Source organism: Eptatretus burgeri, chromosome 8, assembly GCF_056783735.1.
Source record: "Eptatretus burgeri isolate ZD-2024b chromosome 8, Ebu_testis_v1, whole genome shotgun sequence".
NCBI classification, from domain to species: domain Eukaryota; kingdom Metazoa; phylum Chordata; class Myxini; order Myxiniformes; family Myxinidae; genus Eptatretus; species Eptatretus burgeri.
This window is the reverse complement of record NC_140968.1, coordinates 24,440,082-24,455,971: the sequence shown is the minus strand read 5'-3', so window position 1 is coordinate 24,455,971 and position 15,890 is coordinate 24,440,082. Positions and strand designations below refer to the sequence as shown.

General features: G+C 41.7%; 1 protein-coding gene across 9 annotated transcripts in view; it reads left to right on the top strand.

The window, feature by feature from the left end:
• Positions 1–15,890, top strand: part of LOC147021332 (supervillin-like) — a 241,248-nt gene that overhangs the window by 100,245 nt on the left and 125,113 nt on the right. For 8 of the 9 annotated variants that reach the window (XM_085891183.1, XM_085891180.1, XM_085891186.1 and 5 more), the window contains one exon: positions 4,805–4,970. In XM_085891183.1, coding sequence (XP_085747309.1) covers positions 4,805–4,970 — 166 coding nt within the window. The remainder of the gene's footprint in view (positions 1–4,804; positions 4,971–15,890) is intronic. The other variant, XM_085891184.1, reaches the window with a different exon arrangement.

Below are 15,890 nucleotides of genomic sequence, written 5' to 3'. Positions count from 1 at the left end.
ATCTTCATCAACAATATTTCCAATTTTCAGGAAAATCCTTATCTCTCCTGATGACTCCATCCTCTACCATGTCACTTCTCATTCTTCGTATCAGCAGACTGGTTCCTCCCTCTCTGCAGTGCTTGACAGAATCAGGAGCTGGTCCAACACTTGTAACATGTCTTTCAATCCTGACTTTTCTCTCTTTTTCTCTCTTTTTCTCTCTTTTTCTCTCTTTTTCTCTCTTTTTCTCTCTTTTTCTCTCTTTTTCTCTCTTTTTCTCTCTTTTTCTCTCTTTTTCTCTCTTTTTCTCTCTTTTTCTCTCTTTTTCTCTCTTTCTGAAAGGACAGTTCCGCAAACCCTTCCATCTACTGTCTCAACCATCTTGTAAAGGTTCAGTCACTCAAACTCTTGGGTCTTGCTCTCAGCCATGATCGCTCTTGGCAAAACCACATTTCAAAATTGGTCTCCAAAGCCAGGCACCAACTGGGCATGCTCCATCATGCAAAGTCCATTCGCACACCTGAGCTCCTATCCACTGACATGGCTTTCATCTGTAACATCTGCAGCTTGATTGAGTACTGCTCTCCCCTCTGGGCTGGCTCCTCTGCCTCACATCTTGCTCAGCTTGATGCTATGGAAAGCAAGGCTTTCAAGATCATTGGAATTTCTTGTGATGAAGATGAGTCTTATGGGCCTTTCACTTTGCCATCACCAGCGGGTCGGTGGTCTCTGTCTTCTTCTGCCTCATTTTGGTCTTGCACCCTCTGCTCTGTCAGGTAAAGCCAGATTAGATCTGTGATTTGCTGCAGGTACCATGCAAACCTATATTGACCTATTTCATGGTCGGGTTGTTGGTGACTAAACTGTCTCCCCCACCAGGTTTCCTGGTAAGGAGGGTGTATGATATAGACATGCAGCAGGATTAAAAACAAAACCTGTCAAAGGACAGAGGAGCTTCTTGTGAGCTAATGACCATCCATTTCTAGTGCCCAACTGTGTCTGCGGATGTTGTCCTGCAGTTGGGTTACTACTATTAGAAGATTGGTGACAGGATTTGCAATTCGGCCACTGTAAAACCCTTCACTCCGCAAAACACGAAGAAAACTGAAAGCCCACTCCGTAGGAGTATCTCCTGTGCAGCTGCCCTTGGCAGTGCAGCTCACATGATGGGATTGGGGCAAAGCCTTCAGGACCCCCAATCTTTGATAGGAGGTAAAACATGGGGTAACCTTCCCAGGATGGATTGCGGTATTGTCATGGTGGTGCTGAGGTGTCATCCACCAGACAGCGGTCTCCTTGGGTTTACCTGAGGCGCTCCCTTCAGCTGGGTGCCTGAAATGTCCTATCCCGAAGAGAGGATGATCACCTGCCTCTTATCATCTGGGCTCAAGCGTTTGAACATCGGTATTGCAGCACTCTCTGAGGTTTGGAGATCGGATAGTGGCGAGATTATGGCAGCTGGTTCTTCCTACCATTGGTCTGGTCTGGGCATGATGGTAACCATGCCCAAGGAGTTTCTGTAATTGTGTCCAATAAGCTGACTCCAACGATCATTGAAGTAACACCGATCAGCGAGCGTATTATGAGACGAAGGATTTGTCACTCTTTGGGTGTCATTTCCCAGTCCTCTGTGTATGCTCTGACTGAGGGGAGCGATCTCACTCTGAAGGATGCATTATATGCTATGCTTGACTCTGTGGTTGATCAGTGTCCCAGGCAAGATACTCTTCTAGTCTTGGAGGATTTAAATATATCAACTGGAACTGATAAGGATAGTTACGAAACATGTGTTGGTTCACATCAGTCTGGAACTGTGAACCAGAATAGCACTAAGTTCCTTGACTTTACAAGAAATTGTGGACTTAGGGTGGCTGGTTCATGGTTTCAGCACCCACAGGCTCATCGCTGGACTTGGTATTCCAATGCTGACTTTGGGCAGCTGTACCAGGCTGATTACCAGGTCTCTTCAGAGAATCCTTGGCTATCACTGGTCAGACTTTGTGTTGAATGAGCGGTTGCAGAGAGAGACTGAAATGAGATTTGTTACCGGCATAGCCCGTGAACATCAGCTGCAGCTGCATGGACATGTGGCTCATGTTCCTGACGCTGATCCTGCTCACCACATTCCCTCAGCGAGGTAGTCTCATCAGTGGAGGAGGCCAATGGGCCAACCACGTGCCTCGTGGTTGCAGTAGGTTGATTGGCATCTCAAGTGTATGGGGATGGGCCAAGCATTTGCCTGGGGGATGGCCAAACGGAGGCCTCTGGAGTACTGGCGGAAAGTGGATGCAGCGACACGCTTCCCCGGCGCATGCTCCATACTTGTCCTGTCCTGACCTGACCCTCTGCTCTGCTCTCTCCATGTTCTGTTTCCCCCACCTCCCCAAGTATCTGCAGGACACACGTGGTCCACCAACAACCCCCTCCTCATAAAACTGCCTAAATCCAGAACCACTGTGCACCTCCACTCATTTATTCCTCTGTCTTCCTGCCTGTGGAATCGCCTTCCACACTCTCTTCCATCTCACTCCCCTCCCGGTCTTCAAGACAGCTGTTCACCACCATCTCAGGTCATGTCCTATCCGAAACAATTATCTTTTCTCCATCCGTTAAACCTTCCCACCACCGCTCCCAAAATTTTGCTTATTGATCCATCTTGTCCACCCCTTGCGGTTTCCCCGAACTCTCATTGTTGCCTGCATCCCTTGTTTGTCCGTCTCCATCTACCTTCTCCCTCTGCCCTGCTATTGGTGTTTCACCTTTCTCCCCATGTTCCCTTTGTTATGTTGTGTCCTGATCCTTTCTGTCTCCAAGCTCTTCCACGAACCTTGACCATGTATCCATGAAAAAAAATAATTCAATGTTCAGCCTGGTGGGGGTATGCATTCTACTGATGCATGGTTACTTTTGTTTTCAATGTGACGTGTGAAAAATGCCACAATTGGCTGTCCGAACATGGATTACATCTTAACACAGATTTCTTCCAAGGTGGAAACCCTATTAGAGGGGGGAGGGGGGGATATGAAGTCATGACGCCCTCCCTTATCCGACCCTTAGTCCAGTTGTGTTTGATTGAGATTGGATAAGTCACGATGAAATGTGTGATGATGATCTAAAAGGACAGACAGACACCAAATTGCATATTTTAGTATGATAGAGTTGAGTAATGAACAGAGAGGAGTTGTTTTCCATATGTTCATGGTGATTTAACAAGAAACATTTTTATGAAGACATGGACGGTCTGATGACCAATATCTTGTTTTTTGGGCAAAGAGTAGAGTTCAGTGACAGTGACTTGGTCACTGAAAACCAAAAGTAGTCGGGTAGTCGCTGTGAACTTGCTTGAATGCTTGTTTCTCTCTGGTGCTCTGTACAAAGGTACGGTAGGTTCAGTGCTGCCAAATTGGTGTCGTGGCAATTACATTGGTTTGTTTGCCTTTGTCTTCCAAGCTTCCTTTGTCTTCCAGGCTTTGTTCCAAGAGGAACAGGAATTTGAACTTAGCCAGATTGATTCCAGTGATATCTCACCTACTCTTCATAAAAGACACCCTGGGATATTTCAGGTCCACCAAGTAATGCTAGCAAATGGGACACACAGCTTATCCTCCATCAAAGTGACCGGGTACTTTGTGATGCCACGCCTTTCCCATGAAGCTCCAATCTGGTCGTTAAGTCTGTCCTGGAATCTAACCCAGATTAAAATGCTCAGTTAAATGCAATAAAAAAAAATTAAACTTGAGGGCAGGAGAAGGGTGAATCCCATAGTCAGTTGCGATTGCACCCACACATTGACCCCATATAACAGAGGAACTGGAGGAGAAATGCTAGATCAGGGAGAGCTTATTGATCCAGCTCTTGAACTGCTGAAAGTGGTTGATTGAAATAGTTTTGTTCATGTAGCTTTTAGTACTAATACTTTGCCATTGGGCTAACAATTTCAAATTTCAAACATTCCATGAGGCATATACTGAACGTACTTTTTCTCAACACATGTAGCTTTTGTCTTCCCAGGTTCTAGTGCTGCCCCCTTTTGCTGATGACAATGCCTTTTGGGAATTTGTTGATCTGTTTTCCCACATTTACACAACTGTGAGATGTACTTTCCCATTAGCATCAATGGTCCCTCGCCCCCCTCTCTCTGATGTACCATACTCTTCGCAGAGCATCAGTGCAACCAAAGCAGCTTCCTGAGCAAGGGTTATAGTGGGTGGTTTGCCATTGCCTTCCCAGCACTAGTTGGGGCAGGCATTTGGAATTTGTTCATTGTGTCGGCGATAGCTCGCCTACTTTTCGCAAAGGACACCATGGGATCTTTAACGTCCACCAACTAATGCTGGTAGACGGGGCGCCCGTTCGAGGATGGCACACACATTGATGAATTGCCCTGCCTATAGCTGGGTCGGGATTCAAACCCAGGCTAGACAGCTTAGAGGCGAGTGTGCACACATCGAGGCCATCCTGTTCGCCCAGCATCAATGCTAAGACTTTTACTAAATGTTTTTTATTTTCCATTTTTCTCATTTTTGTTTGCATCTTGTTTCTCTTGAACTCATTCCTCTTTTTAAAGCAATTTTCTCCATCCCGTTTGATCTTGCCAGCATCAGGAATGACAGCAGTGCAATGGATGTAACATAACATTTGCCTCTTATTTGGGCCGAAATCACTACAGACATATTTAAAATTTGATGACTTGTATGTAACGGTTCCATGGACTGTCTTGTGGATAAATCTCCCTCGAGTGTGCTATTTCATTCTGCCTGCTGAAGCATCTTATGATGAGCTGACTTTCTTTGTCTTTGCCTCTCATCACTACCATCTTTAGTAGAGTCACCTCCCTTGGAATCCCCACCCACTGTCACCTTGGCAACGGTGAGCCCAACGACTATTTCTCCAAGGCAACCAGCTGGGCAGCATCTGTCAGAGTCGCAGGGAGAGCCACAGCCAGGCAGCCCTGCCAAGGAGACTGAAGGCTCACTGTCAGCTGCGAGGTAAGTTCCTTAGTGCAGGTGTGTGTCGGTCTGTCTGATTACTGTGTGTGCGCATTTGAGTGGATCTGCTCATTTATGTTCCTGCTTTCACAGTGACGTGTCCACTATTGTTTGATAAAAACATAAAAAAATAAGGACTATTAATCATGAATGACGTCTGATTTGGCTTCGCATGAATTATTAACAACTTCCTGGCTTGTCGGTTGTATTCAAATCGATAGCTCGACTCCTTCAATATTTCCATTTATATGTTTACTCGTGGCCAAGATGTATACATTATATTCGTGTGTGTATGTATGCAAAGTAATGCATCGGCCCAAGTCGACCACCAAGGGGGTGGTCTTGCATCACTTGTATACCAATAAGACGAGGCGATAAGATCACCACCTCCGAGTAGGTTGTTGACAGAGTCAGCTGGTTGTTCGTTTTTCTTACTGTCAATCCAGTAGTGACTCGGTCATTCTTCTGAGACTACCTTCACTTCCAGAAGCTTAGAATATAAATTGTTAATACCACTTTGAGTAGCATTTGAATCCCAAACCTACAGTATCTCAGTGCATTGCCCTCCTCACTACAACACGACTGTGTACCTTCACCTGAATTGCCATTCACAATGGATACTATTTGTTCAAAATAAATTAATTAATTAATAATCACCACCGAGCTGGCGTATAGTGTAATTGGGTTCAATTTCTTATCATATATATCATGCTCTAGGCTCGTGCAAGAGTTATGTCACAGAACAAATCAGGACACAACATAACAAAGGGAATGCCAGGAGAAAGGGGAAAACACCAACGGCAGGGCGGAGGGAGAAGGTAGACGGAGATGGACAAACGAGGGATGCGGGTAACGATGAGGAGTAAGGGAGAACGCTAACGGTGGACAATATGAATACATGAGCAAAATTTTGGGAGCGGGTTTGAGTGAGGGGTGTTTTAACGGGTGTAGAAAAGATCATGATTTTGGATGGGGGATGACTTGAGATGGTCGTAAATAGCTGTCTTGAAGATCTGGAGGGAAGAATGAGATTGAATAGAATCTGGTGATTTTTTTTTTTGTTGTTGTTTCATTTAATTATAACCCTAAAAGCAATCTCTGCTTGTTTGAGGGGGTGGGGAGGTGGGAGTAAGCAAGAGACTAGCAGAGAGATGTTTGAGATTGGGCAGGATGTTCCTTTTTACCCCATCTTCGTTCTCATCATTCTATCTGTCAATCCTCACAGTTGCACTTTCACTTTCACTTTCTCCACCACTCGCTGTGGGAGTGACTTGGCATAGTTTGTGCGGGTGGAGGGTAAGGGGTGGTAAAATGTTTCAGGGAATCTCCCTACGGATGTGCATTTTACACCTCCGACTGCCTCGCTAGACGTACCGCTGCTTTCTGGAAGTCTTCCTGATTGTTCGACTTGAATAAACTTGTTGGTAAGAACAAGTCTTTTTAAAAAAAATTTATTTTATTACTTATTTATGAAATTTTTTGTTCATTGTTGTGATTTAAATGGATATGGAAAAAATCAGACTTGAGAAATACTTAGCTCATTTTAAAGAGCTAGCATTGACAAATGGACACCACAGATAAAGGTGGTAATATCGATAGGACATTAAAATGCTTGTGGAAGGGGGGATAATAATGATGCGGTTCCTTCAAGATTCCAAGCAAGAGCATGACGCTGAACAATGATCAGCAAAATCTCACAGTTATATATCCAGAGGTGTAGATCCGAAGTACCTCGAAGCGAGAGCATGAAACCTGAATTAAAAATGGATTGCATTGTTTGAGAAGCATTTCGTGTGTCCTCGTATTTTGTAACAATAAATGCTAATGTTCCCCAGATGAATTTGATTAACTTGTAAGGAGGTGCTGGTCATCGAGTACCTTTGTCAGTATACAGTACATGGTGTTTTGATTTGGATTGCTGCTTTTATTGCTCATTGGGAGGCAATAATTACAAATGTTTTTCATGCATTGCTCAAAAATGGGAGTGAGTGAGTGGGTGTTATGGCCTTTTATATTTATGGTGACAGGAATACTGTTTCAAATAAATATTTCTGATAATGATTGTATGTAGATGTATGTGTATGTGTATGTGTGTATATAATTCCGTTAATGTTTTGTGAGGAAAATGGAATCGTTTAATCGTATAAAAAGAAAGTGGATTTTTCTTAACAAACAAAACAAATATGATCCTGCTTTGTTTAATTACTGCATAATCGACAAAGTTTGGGATTAGTTGTCGTCGTTGGCACTGGTGTTGCGTCCTGGGGAAACGAGAACAACCGCCTGAGTGGAGAGGCCTTGGAGGCAGTGAGCTGTGACCTTGGTAAGAATGGCCGGATGCCAGATGATACGGAAATCCCAGAAGATGTCCAAAGAGGGAGTTATTTGAACAAAGCTTCAAAGAATTGCATTTGCAGAAAAACAAACGTGCTGTTAAATGTAGAGTGGTTAGAAAGAGAATCGGAACTCTTTTTTTTTTTTTTTTCATTGTACACCAATTATTAAAATAACGTCTCGATGCATGCAGCTAACATACATATATACATGCACTAAAAACTTTTTTTTTAAATGCTCAAGAATGTGGTGATGTTTCTCCAAAAAGTATGTAAATAAGGTAGGGATGGTTTGACAAGAAATGATCGTGTGAAGCCATCCCGACATCTTTCTTTGAATTATAGTTGTCCTGAGAAAAGACACTAACTGAAAGAATGGAGAACCCAGTAGGTCTCAAAGTTGTGTATATGTGTGTGCGTGTTTATATCGTGCATGCACTCAACATGTCTCACACACACATACACACACATATATTTATTTGTACCAAAGCACCAAAATTGTACCAGTGATTATTGTAGCAACAGGAATGATAAAGAAGAACCTTACAAAGATCCGACAACCTATCCCTGGGAACATTACCACAAACAAACTACAGTTGGAGGCTCTCTTCGGGCTCAGTGACAATCCTGAAAAGTACCTTTGTCTCTTCCTGATATTCCTGATTATTTCCTCAGGAACAAAAAAACTTCATAGCTTCGCCCATGAATTGAGGTCCTGGGAGGACTCCGTTCCACTTTCTGAAACACGAATTATGGAGATAACGATTAACCCCACACATACGTTTCATTGGGAACGCGAAGGGTGGACAATATGAATACATGAGCAAAATTTTGGGAACGGGTTTGGGAACTGTGTTTACAGTGGGTGTGAACCAACAATCAAATCTGATCAACATATTGAGCCATCTATGTATGTACAAACACACATGCACATACACACAGTGGATATTTTGAGACCTGGTAGGTCTCAGTTCTTTCTGTTCATGTCTTTTTTTTTTAGGGCCAATCATTTTTTCAAATAATGATTTAAGGATTGTTTCACATGATCATTTCTTGTAAAACTATCCCTATCTTGTTTACATACTTTTTGGAGGAACATTCCTACATCCTTTTGCATTTTCAATAATGTTTTTATCACTTGTTTCTTTCCTTTTCTTTTTTTTCTGTTTTTACCTCTGCCCAGCGAAGGTGGATGGAGATTGTTTTCACCTCTGTCTGTCTGTCTGTCTGTTACTTGGCGAAAAAATTTCTCCAAGTATGTTGGTCTGTATAGACTAAGAAATGGAAAACAAGAAATGGAATCATGTCTGTCTATCTTTCTTTGTCACAATTTTTGGCCACAGTTTTCAAGCAATCATTCTGAAAATTTTTGTGTATGTCGGTGACCGGCCAACGATGCAACACTTCATTTTGGTGAATATCCGAACATAGAATTTTAAGTGATTCTTCACCATTGAGAGATCTGGCCAAAAACTATACATAGCTCAATATCTCAAAAGGTTATGGATGGATTCGGACAAAACTTGGGGGATAGGTTGGGTGTGCCACTAGGAAGAACTGATTCAATCTTAGTGAAGATCTGGATCTGAGAGTTATTTAATTTTAGGTGATAAATGGGGCTAAAAATGATATTGCATGATGTCTCAAAAAGTTGTTGATAGATTCGGATGAAACTTGGTGGACAGATTGGGTGTGTGACAAGGACGAATTGATTCAACTTAGGTGATCTGAATCCGGATCCAGATACGATAATTTTTTTGAAGTGATTCTTCACCATTGAGAGGTGGAGCCAAAAACTATGTATGGCACAATATCTCAAAAAGTTGTGGACGAGTTGTGACAAAACTAGGTGACGAGTTGGTTAGGTGACGTGAACAAACCGATTCGATTTTGGTTCAGGTCTGGATTCAGATCTGACCTATCAGTGGGACACAAAATGGAAACTGTTCAGGCTGGTGGAGGTACGCACTCTATTGAGTGCTGTTCCCTTTTGCCAAGTGTCACTCGAAGAGTGGTTTTTCATTACTTGCGAAAATCGAAGATTTTGGTCTTGTGCGTTATTCTGTGTGTTTGTTTGTTTTTATGCCAATCACCAACAGGTCACAATTTTAAACCGATCTTCACAAAACTTCACCACAATGGAGAGTTTATCATAAGCAAGAAGCCTATTGTTTTTGAGGTCAAAATGTTAACATAGGCCAAAGGTCAACAACTTTGGTGGAATTTCTGAAATTGTCAATTTTCATCTGATTGACTTAAAATTTGAAGAGGAGTTGCACATTTGGTCATTTAATTCAACCACCAATTATTTGTAAGGTCAAATTTGTTTTATGGATTTCACAAGTATCGTGCTATGCATGACATTTTTCTCGTTTGTCTGTCTATATGCAGGATATCTTAAAAAATTGTGGATGGATTCAGATGAAATTTGGTGGGCAGGTTGGGTGTGTGACAAGGATGCATTGATTCTATTTTGATGAAGTTGCATGATGTCTCAAAAATGCGAGAATTCATGTGAAGCATGATGAATGCGAGAATTTTTTTAATATTCAGTGATTCTTTCCTCCAAAACCTCACTAATCTCTCAATGGTGAAGAAATAGGGCCTCTGGCTCGATTTTGCTGATAATTTTTATTTCTCTGTTCATTTGGGTACTTGAGGGTGTGTAGATAGATGGAATTGGATGCTGTCCAATTTACAAATGATGTTTTGATACCTAAATTAGGCATTTAATGTAAATTAACTGATTACCCAATATAGGGAATGCCCTATAACTTCTGAACTAATGGACATGAAAGGATGAATTTTGTGTCGAAATGTAGGTTTTCTTTTGGGTTTTTTGGGGCTGGAGAATCGATTGGAACAAAAATCTTGCCGATTGGAACACTCCTCAATTGCATAAACCCAAGATAGCTGCCTGCAAACCTCCTGCTGCAGGAGATGTCTTGTAACTTGTAACTTGGTAGAAATGGAACGATGATTTGTGTCTCATGATCAGTTTCCAGGTGTGGAAAATTCAATTATGCAATACTTTTTGCTGTTGGAGCATCCCTCATCTATCTATAATTCCAGCAGTGTGTGTGTGTGTGTGTGTGTGTGTGTGTGTGTGTGTGTGTGTGTGTGTGTGTGTGTGTGTGTGTGTGTGTGTGTGTGTGTGTGTGTGTGTGTGTGTGTGTGTGTGTGTGTGTGTGTGTGTGTGTGTGTGTGTGTGTGTGTGTGTGTGTGACCGCTGTTTCTCGACAACCACTGGTCCGATCTAATTGAAACTTGCCGTGTATATTGCTGGGGACCTGAGGATGTGCCTTTTCAAGGTTTGATATTAATCGGACAATTGCTTCCCAAGTTATGGCCATTTATTTACCAAACCAATGACAAGACACGTTGTTGCGTGGGCGTGGCCGATGGGGAAGGGAAGCTCAGCCGCGTTCCCCATTACGGGTTACAACGTACGAACTTCTGGATAGTTATGACTTCGTGTATTCTAATAATTTCTCGATTTCTTATGCGCATTTATAGATAAACACAATGCCCCAAGTTATGATCGTTTTCATATTAGACGGTGCATAAATTTCGGTAACATCAGAGTGCTGGTATGCTCCGAACCAGGAAGCAAATTTTTTTTCCCCTCTCTTCTCTTCTCTTTTTGTTTTTCCTTGCCACGACATTGCAAAAGGTAAAATACGTTGGCGCTAATTGAATAATTGGGTATTAAAACTAAATTGCGAATAATATGCCAACTTCCGGGCCACGCACGTACGGGCACGCGAGAGCGAAGAAACGGCCTGTGTGGTTGTTGTTTGTTGCTCGCGGTTTGAATATTTATTTATTTATTTATTTTTTTACGGGCACGTACTAGTCTATCTATAATTTCAGCAATCTCTGTGTGTCTGTCTGTCTGTCTGTCTGTCTGTCTGTCTGTCTGTCCGTTTGTCTGCGACCGCCGTTTCTCGACGACCACCGGTCCGATCTGGTTGAAACTTGCCAGGAATATTGCTGGGAACCCGCAGATGTGCCTTTTCATGGTTTGATATCAATCGGACGAGCGGTTCCCAAGTTACGGCCATTTATCTGTCGACCAATGACAAGACACGGTGCTATGACGTCACGATTGACGTCACAATTAATGTTTATTTATTTATTTATTGCACGATTGACGGTCCGATCTGGTTGAAACTTGCCAGGAATATTGCTGGGAACTCGCAGATGTGCCTTTTCAAGGTTTGATATTAATCGGATAAGCGGTTCCCAAGTTACGGCCATTTATCTGTCAACCAATGACAAGACACGGTGCTATGACATCACGAATGACATCACAATTAATGTTTAATTTTATTTTTTTTTTGCACGATTGATGTCACAATTCTTCTTCTTCGTTTGGTATGATGTCACAATCGACGCTGGGGACCTGAGTATGTGCCTTTTCAAGGTTTGATATCGTTCTTCATCCGTTTCAGCTGTTTCCCAAGGTTTGAAAGCTGTTTTTTCCCAAGGTTTGAATTAATTGTTGTGCTTGGGAGACATTTGTGAATACATTTACAGAGAGAGGGGCGAGAGAAGGGGGGGCGAGAGAGAGGGGGCGTCACAATTCAAGAGAGGGGGAGAGAGGGGGCGTCACAATTCAAGAGAGGGGGAGAGAGGAGGGTGCGAGAGAGGAGGGGGTGAGAGTGGGGGCGAGAGAGGAGGGGGGAGAGAGTGGGGGGTGAGAGAGAGAGGGAGAGAGAGGGGGCGTCACAATTCTTCTTCTTCATTTGATATGACGTTACAATTGACGCTGGGGACCTGAGTATGTTTCCCAGGTGTTTCCCAAGTTATGGCCATTTATGATACGGTTGGTCCGATCTAATTGAAAAAATGCCCCAATCCAGTCGTCGTTTACAAGAGCGAAGGAACGAAGCTGCACATACTAGCACGCACCTACAGGCCCGCACCTACGAGCCCGCACTAGTTAGTATAAATACAATATGGCTGCTGTACGACACACCCGATGAATAGCCAATATGGGTAATCTCATAACTTTTGAAGTAGATGACATAGAAATATGGTTTTTGTATCAAATCATAGGTTTCCAGGTATTGGGGAATTGATTAAAGATACAATTGTGTTGATTGGAGCATTCTATATTGTCATAAATCCAATTATAGCTAACATAAGAACATGATAAATTTGAGCGAGACCATCAGACATTGAGGGAAAACATGTTCATCACTATATATATATATATATATATATATATATATATATATATATATATATATATATATATATATATATATATATATATATATATATATATATATATATATATATATATATATATATATATATATATATATATATATATATATATATATATATATATATATATATATATATATATATATATATATATATATATGTGGTATCATCCACCATTCATCATCCAACATATCAACTGATCATCTTCTAATGCCATAAATGATCAAACCTCATCATCATGTGAACCAACAATCAAATCTGAAAAAACATATTGAACCACCAATGTATGTACAATCTTAAACGTCATCATCAACAACTTGGTAATCCAGCACATTTGATAAATTGGTACATTTACAAAGAAGTGTACAAACTAATACATTTTCCATGCAGGAGCAGTTATTTTTGCCTTCACAGCTGCCCTTACACCCACACTTTATCAGCTCTCGAACTGCTAAAGGGGCCGGTTTGTTGTTCAATCCTACTAGCATGAATTGATTTTCAACTAGCAACCAGACATTTGATTTGATTGCAGGTAGGGTTGGGTTGGGTTTATGATGACTCTTGTCTCTCCTCCAGATATGATTGACTCTTGTCTCTCCTACAGATATAATTGACTCTGTATGTGAGGACCCAGCAGTCCACGAGTGGGTGGCAGTCCCCCCCCCCACCCCCCTCGGCATTCCTGATGCAGAAGAGCTCCTATCTGAGTTCTGCCATGCTCTTAATTTTGTGTTCTGAGAGTGGATCTGGGTGACAAATCGCTTGATATGCCCAATCGTTTCATCATCTATGTACATGTCGGTTTCACCAAAGGTTCTGGAACCACTGTAGAACAGGGTGGCCATCTGGAAGAGAGATATATATACATTCACCCAAGACTTCGTAGAGATTCCCATGAACTTGCCTCCCCCAATCAGCTCCTGTGAAGTTGTGCAACCCGAGTAGTCCATGAGTTTTTTTTTTCCTTTCCCAGTACTTACACCCTTTCATGAATGTCAGTTGTATGGTAAATCTTGCCTTTTGGTGTAATCACGTTCAACTTCCTTTCACGCAGTGCGAGTGTTGTAGCAGCCACCTCCATAACAAGAAGAACAACATCAGAATCTGTGGACAAAACATCGATATATCGAGGTGATGGCTGAGAGATGTCAAGGACAAGCAATGGTATCTGTGTGTCAGCATTCTCTTGAGGAGGCAGTCTCATCACATCTGCAATAATGCCAGGGTGATTGGTGTAACAGTTGCTTCCATAGGCAACACAGAATCCCATGTCAGAATCTTTGAAAGTGAGTAGGAGCTTCTTACCCAGGTTCTCTGTAAGCCTTGATTTGGTTTTGGTGTGAGCCAGAAACCCTTTCAGTGTCACCTTGGCGATATCCGTGGTGTCACTGACTTCAAACTCGGTGGGCAGAATTACCTTTGCAGTTCGTTTTGCCCAAGTCTTAGCCTTCAACGAGTCATCCATGTACTTGTCAAAGATAACTGTCCCTCACTATAACCTTTCAGTATGCGTTGGATGCATTTGACGAAAACAGCCGAGTCATTCCTGATGGTCTTCATCGATGATGTTTTCATTAATCCTTGCACAATGGCCTACCCGTCAATGATGAGTAATTGTTCTGGTTCGATCATGTCAATATCCATCAACTCCACCACCTTGTCGTTCATCACTGCATGGGCATTTCTGTAATGACCTTCATGATGGAACTCTTGTCAGTCGGGATGAGTAAAGAACCATCTCCTGCAAACATTGAGCGAGGTGTCACCGCCATCTCATATTTTCTGATGGTTTTGTTAAACTTTGGCAGAAGTTCTGGCTGGATTGCTGAATTTTCAGAAACCTTGCAAAAAGCCATCTCTCCTCCCGCAAGTTGATAACTTTTTCTCCAACTGCTACATGGGTTTTCGACCATGTACTGAGCATTTTCAGCTTCCGTTTCTTCATAGAGTTCCAAACAGATATGGCTGAAAGTGGAGTGGGATTGGAAGAGTTTGAAAGAAGCCATTGATTGCCAAATTCCTTGAATAGACTTTGCCCAATCATATCACTGTCAAGAATGTCTCTCTTACTATCAACGAAAATCATGGATGAGACAATGTTCTTGAGAGGAGCAGCATTGAGGAATGGGTTATCATCACAGTGTGCAAAAAGAGTCCTTGATTTTTTTTTTTTTTTCGAGCGCATTCTGTGTCATGCCTCAAGCATTGTTGCTTTGCATCTGATTATGATGGATCCTTGAAGATTCTGGTGAGAGTGCACACAAGTCATGGAACTGAGACACGATTTGGGTAAGCTAAGGGGAAATAAGCATGAATTTATCACAACAAAGAATGCCTCGAAAAACACGATCTTATCGTCAATTAATACCCCACACCTGAAAACCTATGAGTAGATACTAAAACCGTCTTTCTATGTCCTTTACTTAAAAAGTTACAAGAGATTACCCATATCAGCTAATCATCGAGTGTATCGTACAGCAGCCATATTGGATTTATACTTATGAGGGATACTCCACCAGCAAAAAAAGTATTGCAGAAGATAATTCCCCATTCCCAAAAATTATATATTGGGACACACAAATCGTCTTTCCATTTCTACCAAGTTGATAGTTACAATAAATCTTCTGTATCAGGGGGTTTGCGGGTGACCATCCTGGATTTATGCAAATGAGGAGTGTTCCAATCTGCAAGATTTTTGTTCCAATCGATTCCCTGAACCCAAAAACCTACATTTTAGACACCAAATTAATCCTATTATGTCCATTAGTTCAGAAGTTATAAGGCATTCCCTATATCAGGTAATCAGTCCAATTCAGGTACCAAAACGTCATTTGTAGATTGGACAGCATCCACATCATCAGGACAGCACCCTCAAGTAGCCAAATCAACAAATAAATCAAAATTATCAGTAAAATCGAACCAGATTAGATGGGGCCAAACATGGAATATATGTATATTATATGTATATATATATATATATATATATATATATATATATATATATATATATATATATATATATATCTTCTTCTTCTTTCGGCTGCTCCCGTTAGGGGTCGCCACAGCGGATCATCCGTATGATCCGCATAGTGATTTGGCACATGTTTTACGCCGGATGCCCTTCCTGACGCAACCCTGGTCGCCTCTTACAACACAGGGATATGGTACACCTATTTTTAACCAGGGTATACACCGGCCCAGTACACTGGTACTATACTATATATATATATATATATATATATATATATATATATATATATATATATATATATATATATATATATATATATATATATATATATATATATATATATATATCTCGACCCGTCCAGGATTGTACCCAATAGCCAAG